We start from the raw sequence: 19,280 nt of genomic DNA, 5'->3' as shown, positions 1-19,280 counted from the left end.
TTGGAAACAAACAGAACAGAAACGTTCCGCTCTTGAGGGTTCGGATTTTGCAGGATATTGTTTATTTCGTAATAGTAATGAAAAGCTGCGTTAAAAAAATGTAACATATGCTGCTATATACTGGTATAAAATGAATATAAATAAACCACGATTTTATATAATTACTTTTAAATGTGGCTTGTTGTCATAATGAGTCAAAATCTAATCCAAGTCTGTTTTATTGTCAATGAAGTCAAGTCTATAGCACATACAGAAGAACTGAAATTGCCCTAGGACCCACACTGAATCAAAATAAGCACTAAGGGAAAATATAAACATCCAAATCAAGTTAATAAATATAATTACTTAAGGCACGTAACAGGTGTCAAGTTAGGCAGAGGTCAGGGCCCCACAGGTCACACCAGGCACCAGAAGGCCTCATAAAGAAGTGTAACACCCAGCATTTTAACCAATGTAAAGTACAGCTTAGTATTAAAAAGATGATTTGAACTGATGTATTGCATTAAATTAGATATATGTAATGTGATCAATAAGTATAGCTAAGAAAAGAATGTTTAAATGAATGTTGATTCATTTGTGACTACTGTGTGTAGAGGAGACAAGTTGAGACATGTTAAAGCAGTGAAAGGGCATGTTAGGACAAAGTCCGGCAGAAAAGGAGAAGTAAAGTAAGCAGCACCGAGCCATCTGCAGCTGAAGCTAACTGATAACGTTAAGAAAAGAGAAGTGACATAAACAATAGGCTATTTTCTGCACCCAAAACTGGTCAAGACCGGTAAAAAAGGGAAGTTCTGCCAGAGGCATTTAGACATTACTCATCTATCAATGAAGTCAACTGTCTAGGCATCAATGAGGTAATGCCTAGAGTTTGGTTAAAAACCAGAACCGCTATTATAGCATTTTCAGAAGTGCGAGACGCTCTAAGAAGTTGCGTGCCCTACGTTGTAAAACGTAGAGAAGATAACTCTGAGCGATGCTCTTTTGAGACCCGAAAGGAGCATGGCAGATTGGCTTCGGAGTTAATCTTACTTCTCAAATAATGCTGGAGGTTCATCTGATAGAATAACTTTGCATCGACGGATCGAACTTTTAAAAGCAAAGACCTATTTCTTCAGATGACAAAGGACCAAAGACTCTTAAAGGCAAGAATTGTATTTTAAGAGCTTTTACCACCTTTTGGTAAAACTCGGCAGCCCTGATCAAGCTGTTGAGGTTGTCTTTGCAAATTAAATTAATTTTTACCTTTTGACTTTTTACAGTAATTAGATTAAATTTGGTTTTTGATTTTTCTACATTTATTCAATTTCTCTAACTTCTTGACTTTTTCCTATTTACGTTTTTGATATTGATTAAGTTTTAATTTTTGATTTTTATCCGAATACTCCGGTTTTGTAACTTTTTCCGATTAATACTCGGGTTAGAGAAATAATTATTTTCATTTGAGAACTTTTCCAATTTTGATTTTCTTTCAATTTTGGATTGAAGAAAAGAGACTTTCAACACCATTTTATTTTTATGTTTTTCTTCCCCTTGAGGACATCAAGCGAGGCAACAATTAGGGACATTTTCACAAGGCTGAACTGTGGGTTGAGAGATTACAACAGGGATTGCGTTGAAGTAAGGAAAATTGAGGACAGTTTAGGTTTAATAATCAGGATATTGATTTATGGTTTTAGAAGTTCAGTTTAATGATTTTATTAGGGATTAATTGATTGATGATTTATGTATATGCTTTGCTTTGCTAAAATTGCCTACAATAAATTTATAAAAAGTAAATTCTAAATTCTCCTTGAGTTATTTCCCTGTGTGGCATAATATGTTGGGGAATGTAAAACATTAGGTTTATTGTGTGCATAACATCAAAGGTGTCAAAGGTATCTTGGCCTTTATCCACCTACTATTTTATGTCCCGAAAGCCTGTTTTCCTGGCTTTTAAATTATTACCTGTCATGTAACAAGTGCACTAATCCATGTGGAACAGCTACCAAAAACCAACTGGACTGGTATTATTACTGACCACAGAGTGGGTTTCTCCTGGCAGTTCTGGTACCAGGGTTAGCGGGGCAGAGGTTGGGATTAAAGGTAGTTAGAAGACAGGCGAGTGTTCCAAAATAAGTTCAGCTGAGTAGTACCTCTTCGGGTTAGTTCGTGAGGGTAAGACCCCAGTTCAGACACAAGAGGTCAGGACCCTATTTAAACGGAGTGCTGAACCACGGCTAGTAACGCCGGAGGATTAAACACAGGTTAATAAAAGAATGCCTGATATTGCAGTCTGATAGCAAATATATAGGCTTATTATTTAAATGCAAAACAAAACAAAACAAAACAAAACAAAAAAAAAAAAACAAAAACAAAAAAACAAAACAAAACAAACAAAAAAAAAAAAAAAAAAATATATATATATATATATATATATATATATATATATATATATATATATATATATATATATATATATAATCCATTAGTACAGGGGTGTCAAACTCATTTTAGTTCAGGGGCCACATTCAGCCTAATATGATCTAAAGTGGGCCAGACCAGTAAAATAAATAAATAACAGAATAATAACGTTTGAGTGAAAAAAGAAAAATTCCATAATGAAAATGTTTACATCTAGGAATTGTACTCAAACTTCACATGAACAAACATGAGCAACCTCAACATTCTTAAGTAAAAAAAGTGCAATGTTAAAAACTTTACACCTTAGTTTATCATTTATAGATGTGCACCACAATTTAGAGATCACACTGGATTTACAAATACACAGAACATTAAATAACAGGTAGAATATTATTAAAATTCCACATACTTCTCTTTAGAAATTTCAGGTTTTTCACACTTTAAATTATAAAAGGCTAGTCTGTAAATGTAAACATTTGTGTAATTTTACTTTTTTTTTTTTTTACACTAAAACAAAGAGACATATTTACAGTTTTGATTATTTATAGGTTATTATGATAGTTTTTTACTGGTCTGATCATTTTTAGACTGAAATGACCTAAAATGATTTTAACATCCTTGACTGTTAATATCTTCAGTGTAATTTTTGCATTTCACAAATTCATCCCAGGGGCCGGATTGAACTCTTTGGTGGGCCGGATTTGGCCCCCGGGCCGCATATTTGACACCTGTGCATTAGTAGTTTTCTTTGTTTGTTGTTGAAGACGTCTTCGGTTTATATGTCAGTCCCATATGGTCTAGCGGTTAGGATTCCTGGTTTTCACCCAGGCGGCCCGGGTTCGACTCCCGGTATGGGAAGGATATGTTTTCAAACACAAGAAGCGATATTTCAGTCTTACGTCATGCCAAAGAAAAAACGGGACGGATTTACTAACAAGATACAGAAATACTTCAGTCATAGAACATCCAGTGGACTCTATGCACAACCTCACTACTTCTGGTGGTTCCTTTGTTTCCTGTCTTTCATTATTGGACACATTGATTAATCCAGGTGTGTCTAATCAATCAGTTGTCCCAACAAGTAGCAAACACACCTGGAATAATCAGTGTGTCCAATAATGAAAGACAGGAAACAAAGGACCCACCTGAAGTTGAGGAAGTAGTGGGGCTGTGCATGGAGCCCATTCCCCTATTCCACTGTGGAACATATCAACCACCAGGGGTCGTTACTGAGCTGGAAAAGGCGCAGGGTTGGTGACATGATTGACTTTCAGTAAATTGGTTAGACATAATTATACAACCAATATAGTTTTAGTGGTTGCATGTTATGGCAAAAAGGAGACATAATATGCTAATAGTCCTTTGTAATGAAAGATAAATTAGCGATTTCTGCAATTTGACAATGACAGAAGGATTTATTCTGTTAAAAAGAGAATAACATAAGAGTAAATGACAATCTTACCTTATCCTTTAAGTTAAAAGTACTCCATTTAATATACATGTTTGCTCTTCCTATATTTTTGTGGGTTTAATCCACAAGAATATATTTAAAAATATAAAATATTTTAATTTTAATTCTGATAAGAAACTGCATATCTGGACAAAAACGACAAAAAATAATAAGAGGGAAAATTTTATTGTGTTTATTGTGTGCAATATACAACTTGCTATCCTCTGATTATTACTCATTCTAATATATTCAGTCATTCATAACTACTCTTCCCATGCATGCTGCAAATAATTGATAGGGATTTTTTTTCTCTAATCTCTTTTATTGTATTTATTGTTTGATCTGAGTGCACTTTATTTTGTTCTGTACTGTCTTGCTGTTGCAAAATGCAGATTTCCCCATAGTGGGACAATAAAAGCATTCTCTTCTCTTCTCTTCTCTTCTCTTCTCTTCTCTTCTCTTCTCTTCTCTTCTCTTCTCTTCTCTTCTCTTCTCTTCTCTTCTCTTCTCATTGATAAAATCTGCATGAAAGGACAATGTAAATAATCGAAACAATAATAAAAGAAGACCTAGGCAGGACTAAAGTGAATAATAAATCAGGATGTTAACTTGACCTACATTTTTTTTAATTTTTTTTACTGAAATTAGTTACAGTAAAAAAGTTACAATAACTGACACAGAATTTCAGAACAAAAGAAAACCCATTCTAAAACAAAAAGCTTCCAGCCTGTTCTTTCTAATGTTTCCCCTGAGATGCTGCCCTGTAATAAGTTCATGTGAGTTGTGTTTGAGGAGGGGACACAGGCCGCCGGTGTCGGGTTGCATTTCCCGGGTGGGATCAGTTCGGTTTGGTCTTGTTTTGGTTCTGTTGCGAAGCTCTGTCGTGGCTCTGCCTAATGCATTTTTCTCCAACAGTCTAAACCCTCACCAAACCGAGACCGTCTACTGCTGCGGATGGGTAAACACAGCCTGTTTTCTTACTCTCAGGTCCGTCTGAAAGGTGTCCAGCCTTGACAAGTTTCCTCTAAGCCTTTCAGTTGTCACCATGAAGACCGACAGAGAGGACTTTATCCTCCAGACCTTCCTCCTGATTCACAGTGAGTAGACTCCAGTTGGTGCTGCATTGTTTACCATTAGATACAGGTGGTTGTGCATCTGACAAAACAAAACAACTAGAGAGAAAAAAAGGAGAGAAGAGTGCTAATACAAAAACAACCAATAACAGCATCACCAGAAATAAAACAGCCTTTAAATGCCTTTAAATCATGTTAATTCCCTTCTATTCCAGGGGTGTTTAACTCATTTTAGTTCAGGGGCCACATACAGCCCAAAATGATCTTAACTAAAATAATAACATAATAACCCATAAATGATGTCAACTTCAAACTTTTCTCTACGTTTAATAGTGAACCAATTAAAATTACATGATCAAAATGTTCACAGCTGCAGTCTATCCTTTAAAAAATGTGAATAATATGAAGAATCATGAATAACATGAAATTTCTCAGAAAAATAAGACCAATTTTAACAACAGTATGCCTCAGTTTATCATTTACACATGTGCATTACAACTTACAGATCACAGTGGATCTATAAAGGCATGAAACATTTAGTATCAGGCATAATATCAGTAACTTTGCACTTACTTGCCAAAAGGTATTTCAGTTTGTTCATATTTGTTGTTGTGAAAGGATAGTTTGTAATTTTACAATGCATTTTCATGTGATTTTGCTTTTTTTTGTTTTTTTTTTTACAATAAAACAAAGAGAAAAAAAAATTAAAGTCATTATTTATGTTATTATGATAGTATTTTACTGGTCTTGACTGTATGTGGCCCTTGAACTATAATGAGTTTCACACCCTTGACAGTTAATATCTTCAGTGTAATTTTTGCATTTAACAAATTCATCCCACAGGCTGGATTGGACCCTTTGATGGGCCGGTTTTGACCTGCAGGCCGTATGTTTGACACATTTGTTTTATTCTAGGCTTCAAATAATGATAAGTAAAGACGATGATTAAAAGGTGAAAGTATGTTTTTTCTTTTGCTTGGCTGATGCTGAGGCAGATGATTTGGCTCCTTGGTTACTTTCCGACTGATATTAAAGCCAGACCTGTCCACCTCAGCCTCATACTCACACATTCCTGACAGATGAGTTTCACTGAGTCAGGAGTCAAAGGCATCAGGCGTCACTAGATAGAATAATGAAATAAAGCATCAGCTGCTCAACTCTGAACTACATATCACTGAAAAATGTTATTTATGATGGGTTATTTTACTAATGTGACACATTTCTGTAGATGTTTATTGAGCCTTCTCCCGAAATAGACATTAAAAAGTACTCAAATGTCAGGATCTGTTGAAGTAATCAGCCTGTTCCTGTTTCTTCTGTTTTAGTCCCTGTGGTCTGTCTTGTCGCTGCAGGTGTGTTGTGCATGTTTGTTCATCTGCATTTGTAATTTCCATTTGATTTTTTATTTTTCTTGTGGACATGTAAAGTCTGTCTCCTCTGTGTCCATCAGTGTCTGGTCAGTCTGACAGCAGCAGCAGTGTAGTGGTAGCAGGTTACAATGTGAGCGCCCCCGCTGGGTCGAGGGTGGTGCTGCAGTGTGTGAGTGGACGCATGGTGTGGACCAGGGACAGGGTGAGGGACAGACAGCGGGTGCTCCACTGGGACCTGTACCGGGCCTATCCAGACTACGCCATGGAGAGGGTGGTGGACATGTTTTCTGCAGGGGACCAGAGAGTCTACAGCTCCTACAACATGGGCAGGGTCGGCCTCAACCCCACAGCCTTCAAGGATGGAAACTTCTCCCTGGTCATCAAAGGTACAGTCACACTGAGGTCACAACTGTGGACCATCATGCCTGTCATATTGTGAACTGGTCCAGGCTTTGTTTATAAGATAAGATAAGATAAGATAAGATAAGATAAGATAAGATAAGATAAGATAAGATAAGATAAGATAAAATAAGATATGCCTTTATTAGTCCCACAAGGGGAAATTCCAGGTGTACAGCAGCAAAGTATAGGCACACAGGAAAAAAGAAGTGCAAAAACAAGATAAACACAATCAAGAAAACTAGACACGTAATAAAATGTTTATCATGTTTTTACCACTGATCATCCTCCTTGTCAAACGTACATGTTTGTATCGTGTAATCCATCAGCAATAACTCATTTATCCATTTTAATTTGCTTTTAGGATCAATTTACTGTATTTCACAGGAGCACAGTTGAATACAAAGGCTGTAGTGAAACCCTTTTTGTTACTGGAGCATACGCATGTGTTTGTGGACATGTTGAACTCCTTTAACATTTATGACTTTGACATTAGACTGAAAAATGTTATGGATTCAACAAACTACTCATCTTATTTCCAGTGTAAAACAAGGAGAAGCTTTAAAATGTTATTATAGTTTGGAAATTTCAGTAGTGTTTATTTTTTTGTCTGTCAGTTTGTTTTTTAATTTCAGTTTAGCTTGAGTTACTTTTAGAGAGCATACTGTATGTAGTTTTATTTTCTTTCATTTTATTTAGTTTACTAGTTTTATTTTCTCTGTTAAAACAAAGGTCCTTAATTTAAAGAAGCATAAAAAGGAAACAAATATGATCTATAAAACTCATGTTTATTGAAGGTTTCAAATTGTGTAAAACCATTGAATCCTTGTACAACATGAATTGAGACTGATTTCACACAACACAATTTTTTGTTTTAGGTCATCTTATATTGCCCGCTGTAGTCTTTCTCTAGTTTTTATATCTGTCAATGGTAGTTCTAAATTAGCCTTAATTTTTATTAAATCCAGTTAATTTGGCTCATAACTGCATTCATGCAGTTACTCTTTTCTATAAAGTAACTTAAATTTCAGGTGAAATGATGTTCACCAACTACTTTTTACCTATTGTAACATTAATGAAAACCCAGAAACAGCAAGAATATACAAAATATAAAGTGTCTTATATTACACAAAAAACATGTTAGTTGTAATATAATATAATTATCTTTATGAGTGATCTTGTTGGTACTTTTGTTTGTGCATGTGATGATAGACGTGACCATGAATGACCGGGGTCTGTACTCTTGTAACCTCCATCACCTCTACTGTCACCTGTATGAGACCGTCAGAGTCCAGCTCAACGTCACTAAATCACGTATGTACGACTGTCATACCTTTACCTGCCAACATCATCTTAAACACATATCAGAGCTGCACTGACATCAAGACTTTATTTATCGTGCACATTAAGGTCGTAAGGAGCAGCGTTTCTGGGATGGACACAAGGCAGTGTATGTGGTGCTTGCTGGAAGCACAGTGGTGCTGCCGTGCATCAACCGACGGAGTGTGTGGACCGACTGGAGCAACGAGGAGGAGGACCAGCAGGTGGGCTTTATTTGCAGAAAATCCCAGTTCATATTAAGTTTAATACTTTCATGAGTTTGCATGAGTTTAAGTTGAAACCTGTATCTAATACCTGCCTTCGTGGCCTGCAGGTCGTCCACTGGGACCGTCAGTCTCAGGGAGTTTATCATGATCGTGCTGACCGGCTGGTGGACCTGTACGCCTCTGGGGAGCAGAGAAGCTACGGTCCACTGTTCCTCCAGAGGAAGATGAACATCAGCAATCAAGCCTTCGCAGAGGGAGACTTCTCTCTTAGCATATCTGACCTGCAGGTGTGTGTCTTGTGTTTGTACAAAGAGTGTAACTTAACAGAAGAACAGAAAACTCTGCAGGAGCCTGGCAGTTTTAAGTCACAGGCTAAAATTATACTGCCATGGAATGAGGTAAACTTCCCACCGGTGTCATAAATGTGTGTGTGCCCATGTCCTTCAGCTAACGGCAGTGTAAGGAGTGTATGTGGGGTTTATGTATGCAGTGTGTTTCTCCAAAGCACATGGAATTTTCATCAGTAATAGCTCCTGTCAAGTCACGCTTTATTGCTCCATGTGGGAAATTAGGCTGGCAACAAATTGAGCAATAAACATTCTCATGTTAAGCAGTACCATAACAAAAACCAGCAAACAAACACAACATGTTTCCAAAAGAACTTACTTCCTGTGCTGTTTGTAAGAAGAAAAATTAGACATAAATCCAAGGAATTCTCGGGGGTTCCATAGTTTCTGTTACAGCTCATGAATCAGAGAATGTAGGTTAAATACAGGCTCAGAGGGGCTCCATAGCCCAGCAACAACAACAGTTTTCCAATCTGCAACAAGGAGCCGCTGACAGGCAAATGTTTTCTTGTTTTGTGTTTTAATAATTAAAAGCATTTCGAGACAATGCTCGTTGAAGGCTTTAATAATGCATAGTTGTAGGCAGTGTTCTGTAAATACACTAAAAATAGGATCAGCCTCTTTTCCTGGATCCAACCTAAAATCGAATGGGCTTGTTTCATACCCCACCAACCCCCCCCCCCCCCCCACACACACACACACACACACACAAATTTAATAAAAATTTTTGTGTAATCCTTCTGACAGACAGACAGACAAACAACTATAATGAAAACAGAACTTTGGCCAAAGTAATGAGTTTTTTTTTTTCCTGTAATGTATGTAAGGTTTCACTTTGAGCAGAAGAAGTGAAATGCATGAAGAAATTTATTTTTTCAAGTTCTGGTTACAGCGATTACAGACACAAATCTGGCACTATGTACATAAACAGCTGCAATTATTTAAAGTCATATGAATATGAACATAAAATCAGTGAAACAATAAATAGACTTTCATCCGTTTGGTAATTAAACTAGAAATAAATCAGAACTATTTTTGCAGTCACTTCCAAATGAATTTTCCACTATGTCTGTTATTATTTTATCCTCTACATTATTCGGTTAAAATTAGGTATTTTCTTTTGTTTAATTTACGGATCATGTAGATGTTCACAAAAGCTCAGAGTAAATTCAAATATGATTATATTAGAACAGAGAAAACTGAAGAAAAAGGGATTTTTTTTCCCCACAAAAATATACCATTAACTAAATGTAAAAAGTGCATCTATAACCATTGTCATTTGTCAAACTATGGATTTTATTGGCGACACAATAGAGCCTGTAAACATCCAAATACAGGCGTGGAAAAAAATATTAGACCATCAAAAATCACCAAAAACAATGGTTATGTAATTGAATACTAACTCCTGTGTGTATCATGTGACTAAAACAGACAGAAAAGAAAATATAGAATGCCTAAAAGCACTGTTTTTGGCAGTACAATGCCATAGCTATTGATGTAAGACCTTAAATGATTTTGGTTATTATCAAGAAAACCATGGAAAATGGATAGATATCAGCTCTGAAATTAAACGCTTATGAGGTATTTTTGTTGCTATCATTCAATTTGTCCAAACAAATGTACCTTTAGTTGTACCAGGCATTAAAATGAACAAGGAACTGAAGAAAACAAGAGGTGGTCTAATGATTTTTTTCCGTGACTGTATGACATATCTGATGCCACTGAAAAGCTGTGAAAGTGCAGTTCACCTGGATTTTTGACATGTATTGGTAGGTTAATAAATATTTCAGGTCAGTAGATGCCTGCAGTTGATGGCACCTGTTTGAGTATTTTAGGGTTAAATAAATTCTAAATACCCTTCAAACACAAATGTAGTCAGACTATTGCCACCAAGCGAGGTTGACAACTCCTTTAAAAACCTTCATATCCAGGATTCAGTCGTACCCCACACATCTACACTGGAAAAAATCAAAATCTTACCAAGTGTTTTTTTTTTTTTCATTTCTGGTCAAAATATCTAATCACACTTAAAGTAAGACATAATCACCTAAAGAGTAACTTTTCAGTGAGATATAAGAACTCATTTTTAGATAACAGATCTTGAAAATCTTATTTCAAGAAATTTTACCAAGATAATTTTCAGATTTTTTTTTTTTTTTTTTTTTTTTTTGCAGATTTTTTTTTTTTTTTGCTTGAATTAAGCAAAAAAAAAAAATCTTAAATTAAGCAAAAAAAAAAAAAAAATCTTGAATGAAGCCAAAAAATCTGACAGTGGAACAAGTGAAAATTATCTTGGTAAGATTTCTTGAAATAAGATTTTCAAGATCTATTGTCTAAAAATAAGTTCTTATATCTTACTGAAAAGTTACTCTTTAGGTGATTATGTCTTATTTTAAGTGTGATGAGATATTTTGACCAGAAATGAGAAAAATACACCTGGTAAGATTTTGATTTTTTCCAGTGTTCCTCCCATCATTGACATGTGTCGAGTACATGCAAGTGTTTGACTGTGTTTTCCACCCCCAGCCCACAGACCAGGGGCTGTATTCCTGCCACCTCCACCATCATTACTGTGGGCTGCATGAGAGGAGACAGTTCCAGGTCACAGTGGAACCCCCAGTGATTCAGGCCACCCAGCCAGCCAAAGCACTGCCCAGCGAAGACAAAGGTAACACAAACACACATCCAACTACAAACAGTTTTTTTTTTTTCCTCTTTGTTTTAATTAGGGGGGCGGCCATGGCTCAGTTGGTAGAGCGGGTCGTCTAATAACCGAAGGGTTGGCGGTTCGAATCCCGCTCTGTCCTAGTCAGTCCGTTGTGTCCTTGGGCAAGACACTTCACCCTCCTTGCCTCCAGTGCCACCCACACTGGTGTATGAATGTTCGGTGGTGGTCGGAGGTGCCGTAGGCACAAAATGGCAGCCACGCTTCTGTCAGTCTGCCCCAGGGCAGCTGTGGCTACAGATGTAGTTTACTACCACCAGAGGGCGAATGTGAGCGCGAATGAATAATGGGTCAATAATGTAAAGCGCTTTGGGTGTCTAGAAAGGCGCTATATAAATCCAATCCATTATTATTATTATTATTAATTAATCATAGGTCATTACAGGAGCTTCAGCTGAGGGATGTCTTAAAACTTTGTGCATTTGGACTATTAAGTGCATCATTAGATTAAAACACCACACACACATCTGTTTTTTTCTTCACTTTTTCCCTCCCTACCTTCTTAACGTCCTCATTCTGCCTCAGATTCTCCAAAGACCAGAGCAGCATAGCATGAAATGAGAGGCGTGATGGAAGAAACCCACTTTTCTCTGAAGTTTTCTTTTTCTTTCTCCAAAGATTCTTCTCTTGCACAGTCAGCTTTCCTAATGCCAGACCCCCCTAAACCACACAGCCCCCCCCCACCCAGCCCTCATCGCCTTTCACCTTCTTCTCAACCCACCTTTCTACACTATTTGATCATTTTGGAAACACTCAACACACTCTCTGTATTTATCGCTTCTTTTGTCTGTGTCTGTTTTTGTCTTCAGTGCATTGTCCACATTTGTCTTTAACCACATGCGTAAATCTCTCCGCTACTTTTCTCAGCCTCTGCCTAAAAAGGTCATTTTTTGAGCACATATTAGAAGAGGAAATAAAAAGATAGAAGAAGAGGGTGGGGGAGTTGGATTGGCACGCTGCTGTGCCAGCTGCCTACCTCAAATTCTTGGAGAATGAGAGCATTTCTGGTGCATGTGTGTGTTTCCAGTCGGTAACTGAAGCAAAGCCGATAATGGCACATGTATCAATGTGGGAAAATCATTGAGAGAGCTTTAGAAATTTGGAATGCCTGTGGCCAAGCCCATCTGTGTGACTGTTTGTATGTCTGTGTGAGTGAGCGTGCCAAGCCCGCTCTCATTATAGTGGAATCTATTGAATACAGTCTTTGGACTAAAGTCTAGCTCTGCCCACACGATTTATCCTTCACTCTCTTAGCTGTAATAATACAGTAGGATTGCACCATGGGAATTGTGCTGGTTAAACAAGATGCATAACTGATTTATTCACCTCAAGCTTTCTTAAACAGAGCAGCAATGTTACAATTTCCTCCTCTGGGCTTTTAGACGTTTGTAGCCCACTGCAGGATTTCATTCCTTATCTGCTTTGGCTTGTTTTGCCCTCTCTGACAGTCTGCTGGCCTGTTTGCTTTGGCTCTCTTCTGACATTCTGGAGGAGTTACAGGCCTTTTTTCCTTCATCCCACCTTCTTCTTCCTCCCTCTACCCTACCGTCTCTCTGTCTTCCTCCTTTGAGGGTCCCACATTCTCAGATTTGTTTGCTTTCACCACCTTTCCTTCATTCTTTTCCATTCTATTTCTCCCTTTCTCTATGCCTTTCATCTCTTTTTGGTAGTTTATGGACAAGAACAGGAAGTAGGCTTCATCTGTGCAGCATCTGGCCACACAGGGGGGGATGGGTTGGATGGACTGACTGACACGGAGACATAGATGAAGAAGACTCAGAGGGAGGATGTTTCTCAGATAGAGAGAAATAAACAGAAGGGAAAAAGGAGTGAGGAGTCTGCAAATGAAAACTGGGGAATAAGATGTAGGTCACCCCTCCCTTCATCCCATTAGAGTCATTTGTCAGCACTGTTTGGGAAGGGAGAGGACAAGGCAGTCTAAACACAAACACATATGTTGTCATCTGAGTCACAAAAAAATAACTCACAACTAAATAAAAGGTTTTGAGGATTTGTTATGCTAAAGAGGATGCTGTTATGATGTGCAATGCAGACACGCAGCTGTGTAGATGCTGGAAGTGTGTGTTTAGGATTCACCAGGCGAGGTCTTCTGTATTATCTTCATTTTACGAGACAAACCTCTGGAGAAACATCACACCGTCCCTTTCCTCTCCCTTGGCTCTAGTCGTCTGCTTCACCCCACTCTGTCCTTCCCTCTCTTTACTTCTCTGTGTTTTACTGCCAGGAAAAGTAAATCACAGCATGATTCTCAGTCTGGATCTCATTTTGGCTCAGATATGTTGAGTCTGAGGTCTGCAGCTGTTTCTTGCTTTGCACTTTTATAATGAAGAAAAATGAAACCAGGCTTTCGTCGCTCCTCTACTTCTCAGCACTCAGCAGAACGCACATCTCACCTAATGCCGATCGGCTAATTATTTCTCACTGCCCCTGAAAATGTGTTCAGCGTTTTTTTTTTTTTTACAGCCAGGAAATGACCCAGGGTGTCCTTACATGTAGAAAAGTACATAAAACAATTTGTAAAGTGGTAGAGCTTACATGGCATAACACACACAGCACACACAGCTTTGGAAATCATTATTGAGTCACTGAGATAAAGTAAACATTTGTCAAAGAAGTGACATCAGGGCTTTCTTTTGTGCAGATGTGAGGCAAAAATCTGATAAACATGAAATATTTGCTCTACAAATGTAATAAAGAAATAAACTGTACGTAAATTCAGGAAAACGAAAAACACAATTTGCTCAGTAACAAACAGAAATGAAAAACATCTGATGATGGAAAAAAAATATTTAGAGACCCTTCATAGTCTGAGAAGAGAAGATCAAAATATCATGTTGAAGGGCCGTTATGGTGAATTTCTGCATAAAAATCACTGGAGGTCTAATAATTATTTTCAAAGCCGTACAAAAACAAATACACATGTCACATGAGCAGAAACATAAGAGTCTTAGCATGTAGCCTGTCATGGAAAAAAAACAATGGATTTCCCTGGGAAAAATAAATAAATTAAAAAAAAAAAAAAAAAAAAAAAAAAAAATATATATATATATATATATATATATATATATATATATATATATATATATATATATATATATATATATTTTTTTTAATAGATAGATAGATAGATAGATAGATAGATAGATAGACAGGGTGTCCCATAAGTCTCCATACATAGGAGACATAATACCTATGGTTCTAACATGTATTTCTTTATATTTCTTCTTTATAGTTCTTCAGCAGTGGAGGACATGCATTGAAATGTGTTCCCGACAAAATGGCAGTCATACAGTGCATATTATATAAATAAAAATGGTTTATGTCAAGAAACGTTTATTTTTCCTATGCATGGAGACTTATGGGACACCCTGTAGATATAGATATAGATATAGATATATATGAAATAAAGATGTACTGTGTAGAAGTTTTTGTGTGTTAATACCCTGCAAAAATCAAAATCTTACCCAGTGTATTTTTCTCATTTCTAGTCAAAATATCTCATCACACTTAAAATAAGACACAATCAACTAAACAGTAACTTTTCAGTGAGATATGAGAACTTATTTTTAGACAATAGATCTTGAAAATCTTATTTCAATAAATCTTACTAAGATAATTTTCACTTGTTCCATTGGCAGATTTTTTTTTTTTTTGCTTCATTCAAGATTTTTTTTGCTCAATTCACCAAAAAAATCTGCCAATGGAACAAGTGAAAATTATCTCAGTAAGATTTCTTGAAATAAGATTTTCTAGATTTATTGTCTAAAAATAAGTTCTTTTATCTCACTTGCAAGTCACCCTGTAGGTGATTATGTCTTATTTTAAGTGTGATGAGATATTTTGACTAGTAAATGAGAATAATACACTTGGTAAGATTCAGATTTTTGCAGTGTAAATCCAAGACAAATTCTTAAAAACAGATGTTAAATTATGTATAAAAGCATGACAGTGAATGTTAATAACTAGAAATACCTTCATTTTACATCTGGTTTTACACCTACTTTTACAGTGAAACATTGAATATTTAGTTTCTTTTCATTATAGGACATATTTATGATGATATTTAGGTTTTCCACTGTGAGGAAATAACCATGTAGAGGAAGTGTTAACCCAAGCCAAACCATTTAACATTACATGATAATAATAAAGTTTATATTGTGGTATTTATAGCTGTATTATTTAATATTGACTAGGTTGATGGGAATATTTGTGGAGGTTTGTGGTTATTTCAAGTAAGATTCACTCAAGATGTTTGAGGCGAACACGGATATTACAATAATCGATCCAGCAGTTTCTGAAACAAAACCAGAAATGTCAAAGTGTTGGCACTGATGAAACAGTCGGGGGATTTTACATAAATTTTATGACTCTTGTACACCAAAAGGGCTGGATTTAGGTATTGGATGAGAAGACCACTTGGATGTATTTTCTTTTTATGCAATTTTATATCGATTTAGCAGAATTTAATTACTTCAGCACATTTTAACCCATTAAGACCCAGTGGTACTTTTATGGCAGCTTCTAAATGATTTTTTCCACTCTTTTTAACATTTCTTATGTGATTTATCACCATTTATTATAATAAAAACTTTTGTGTTTTGCATTTTTCAGTGTAAATCATGTACTTTACCCTATATTTAATTTACTGATCATGTAGATGTTCATTAAAGCTCAGAGTAAACTTAAAGGTATTATACAAAAACAGAGAAAACTGAAGAAAAAGTGACTTTTTCAGCAAAATATATCATTAAATGAAAATAAAAACAAGCATCAAAAACCACTGTCATTGATCCAACTCCATGGGCTTTACTGGGGAATCAATGTTGTTGAAGATGACGGTGTTATCATGGTAACTACAGAGCCTCTGAATGTCCAAATGACTCATATCTGATGACCATGAAAAGATGACAAACTGCATTTTACACCAATTATTTACATGGATTGACAGGATTAGTGGATCAACAGGTATTAAACATTAGAGTAGATGCTTTTGGTCACCGGCAACTTTGTGGGTTTTTATGGCTTAACTCTACTTTTTAAACTCCACATATACAGAGAGACACACTGTATGAATTAAAATGATTTCACTGAAGGATGCTCTGAGGATATAAAGTGAAAGTTATTATTAAATCAAAAGACTGCTTCTATGTTACTCATAAGGCGTGAGCCCTGACTGTTGTATTCTAGGTCTGGTTTTGTTTACAACATTTGTAAACCTCATGATGACACATAGTCTGTTTTTAAGTATAACAATGATTACTGGATTAACATGAAATGCTGACCGTTGTTATTTCTGTGTTACTCAGACTCCACGAAGGCTGACTCAACACGAGTCATCAATGTGATTCTGCCCGATCAGAGACACCACTTTCTCCTGCCGTTGGGTTATGTCCTTACTTCTTTCCTCCTCCTGGCCTTCATTATCCTCATCATCGTCCTTGTCACGTGTCGACGTAAAACGAAAGGTCTGAACTGCAATATGTCTGTCTGATTGTGCATTGTTAGATATTGGGTTATTCTAAATCTGATCTTTTATGTGTTTCAGAGTTTTACCCGCAGTCATCCATGAGGTGAGTACTGTAAACACACATACACATGATTACTGTGCTACCTTAACCCATATAGACCCAGTGGCACTTCTGTGGCAAAAACAAAACTGAATTTTTCTTTCCATTGAACCTTTCCTAATTGCTTTATCATTTATTATAGTATTACCCTCTGTATTTTGCCTTTTTTTGGAAAAGCAAAAATCAGCTATTTTTCTATATTCAATTCATTGATCATGTAGATGTTCATAAAATTATGTCAGAAATAGAGAAAACTGAAGAAAAAGTAATTTTTTTCGGCAAATATATCATTAACTGAACATAAATCCAGTGTTTCCATCCACTGAAGAAGAGGACTTGGATGTGTTTTCTTTCTATGCAATTTTATATCTGTTTAGCACAATTTAATCACTTTAGCACATTTTAACCCATAAAGACCTGGTGGTACTTTTATGGCAGCTCCTAAATGAATTTTTTCTCTCTTTTTAACCTTCCTTAAGTGATTTATCGCCATTTATTATAATATAAACCTCTATGTTTTACACTTTTCAGTGTAAATCAGGTATTTTACCCTATAATTAACGTACTGATCATGTAGATGTTCATTAAGCTCAGAGTAAACTTAAAGGTATTACACAAAAACAGAGTAAACTGAAAAAAAGTGACTTTTTCAGCCAAATATATCATTAAATTAATATAAAAACAAGCATCAAAAACCACTGTCATTGATCCAACTCCATTGGTTTTACTGGTGAATCAGTGTTATAGAAGATGATGGTGTTTCCATGGTGACTGCGGAGCCTCTGAACGTCCAAATGGGTCATATCTGATGACCATGAAAAGATGACAAACTGCATTTTACACCAATTATTTACATGGATTAAAAGGTTAAGTAAATTAGAAGTTATCAAACATTTTATATTCGTCGATGATTTTGGTCACCAGTGGTTGTTTGGGCCTTTATGAGTTAAACACACATATTCAGCTTTTTTTTTTTTCTCCCTCTGAAAGGTCCAGCAGAAGTCAGAGCAGCTCAGAGGAGTTTGAGATGGATGTTGCTGAGGTGAAGGTTTGCACCCGAGAGGAGCCCAGATTCGGTGAGTTAATAGAAAGAGCAGAGGCTGTGACATGTTTCTTGTCTGTGTGTGTATGTTAACTGCGTCCCCTGTGATTTTAGACTACAAAAACAACCTACTGAAAGAAAAGGTCCACATGAACCCTCAACCTAAAGTCATCGATCTCGATAAAGGTAAAACTCACACGTGCAGAGTCGTCTCTCTTGAATTATCTCACGTTTTTTAACTTTTTCCTCTTTTTGTGTGCGATTTTTGTGTTCACAGAGATGCAGAAGTTTTGCAAGTGAAGAAATAACCACAAGAACAAATGAATCAGGAGTCACTGGCGGGTCCAGAGGCTGCTCTCCAAACTAAACTGTCTTGGCAGGAGAGATGACAAACAAAAAACAATGTATTCTTACTGCTTTGTTGTGACATTTTATTCAACAGCCACACAACAGCTCTCAGAGGAGTCATGGTCTGAAACTGTCGAAATACTGATTTTGTTTTTCTGTGTTCATAATAAACCAACGGGACTGGACTGGGACTTTTGGCGCCACCCAAAGGATAGTCCTGACCAAAGCTTGACTTGCATTAGCAGTGGATGAAAATTCACTGTTACACTTTGTGAATAAGTGAATATGATAATTCAGTTATTACAGCTTGATCATTATTCCTTGCATTAAAGCCTGATAACACTTCCTTGTATTTTGTTTTCTGTTTACTCAGATATTTCACCTTTTGCTGAACTGACTGGACTGAAGGAAGTGGTCCTCTCAGTGTGCTGCTTCCTGTTGTAAGCTACAATTAACTCTGTGAGCTAAGCTCTGTAATAACTGACAAATAAAGCAATATGTATGTAAATGTGGTTTATTTCAATGCTCAGGCGGTGTTTTTGTTTTTGATGAAATAATAATGCATCTTGTATTCAGAGTAAATGTAATTATTTCTGTACGTAATGTGGAGAAATGTTTGTGAATGATACATTAGCTTCAACTTCCTCTCTCCTCCCTCTGAGTCTGTCCATTTTGTTATTTTGTTGTGAATAAATCTTACTAATGAGACTCTTAATAGCCTTGCAAGCATTAGAAACTCTTGTTTGCTTGTTCCCACAAAAACATTTTCATAGCAGACATTATGCCTTTCTGGAAAAAGATGGGGGAACTAATGGTGTGGCTTTGTTCCAGCAAATAAGGTAATAGAAACAATTCGATAATATAGATAGATGAACACATTTTGTCACACATTCTGAATGTGACAAAATATCAGTGATGATGGTGGTTAAAATAAAAATCACATTTTTATCTGTAAACACTTAAAACAGTACTCCTTTTTTCTTTTAAGTAA

At 36.3% G+C, this 19,280-nt stretch overlaps 1 protein-coding gene and 1 non-coding gene across 2 annotated transcripts; both read left to right on the top strand.

Annotated features, from left to right (window-relative positions):
- Window positions 1-998: 998 nt before the first annotated feature.
- On the top strand, window positions 999-18,933 carry LOC115420110 (matrix remodeling-associated protein 8-like). Its single transcript, XM_030135345.1, has 13 exons — window positions 999-1,142; window positions 4,838-4,947; window positions 6,249-6,275; window positions 6,374-6,679; window positions 7,905-8,006; window positions 8,103-8,236; window positions 8,347-8,526; window positions 11,113-11,254; window positions 16,639-16,797; window positions 16,878-16,902; window positions 17,890-17,975; window positions 18,056-18,127; window positions 18,219-18,933. Exons 2-13 carry the CDS (start codon window positions 4,896-4,898, stop codon window positions 18,239-18,241), a joined length of 1,308 nt encoding a protein of 435 aa, XP_029991205.1. The 5' UTR covers window positions 999-1,142; window positions 4,838-4,895; the 3' UTR covers window positions 18,242-18,933.
- trnae-uuc (transfer RNA glutamic acid (anticodon UUC)) lies at window positions 3,187-3,258 on the top strand. The gene has a single exon. It is a non-coding gene; the product is annotated as a tRNA-Glu (tRNA).
- Window positions 18,934-19,280: the final 347 nt, after the last annotated feature.

Source organism: Sphaeramia orbicularis, chromosome 5, assembly GCF_902148855.1.
Source record: "Sphaeramia orbicularis chromosome 5, fSphaOr1.1, whole genome shotgun sequence".
NCBI classification, from domain to species: Eukaryota; Metazoa; Chordata; class Actinopteri; order Kurtiformes; family Apogonidae; genus Sphaeramia; species Sphaeramia orbicularis.
The sequence above is the reverse complement of the archived record's forward strand: the minus strand, read 5'-3'. Positions and strand labels throughout refer to the sequence as shown.

Excerpts from the sequence above, each read along its gene's own strand:
- LOC115420110 (XM_030135345.1), top strand. The coding sequence starts at position 4,896 with ATGAAGACCGACAGAGAGGACTTTATCCTCCAGACCTTCCTCCTGATT. Across the intron at positions 6,680-7,904 it reads CTTCTCCCTGGTCATCAAAG|ACGTGACCATGAATGACCGG; the intron begins GTACAGTCACAC and ends ATGTGATGATAG. Across the intron at positions 16,903-17,889 it reads TACCCGCAGTCATCCATGAG|GTCCAGCAGAAGTCAGAGCA; the intron begins GTGAGTACTGTA and ends TCCCTCTGAAAG.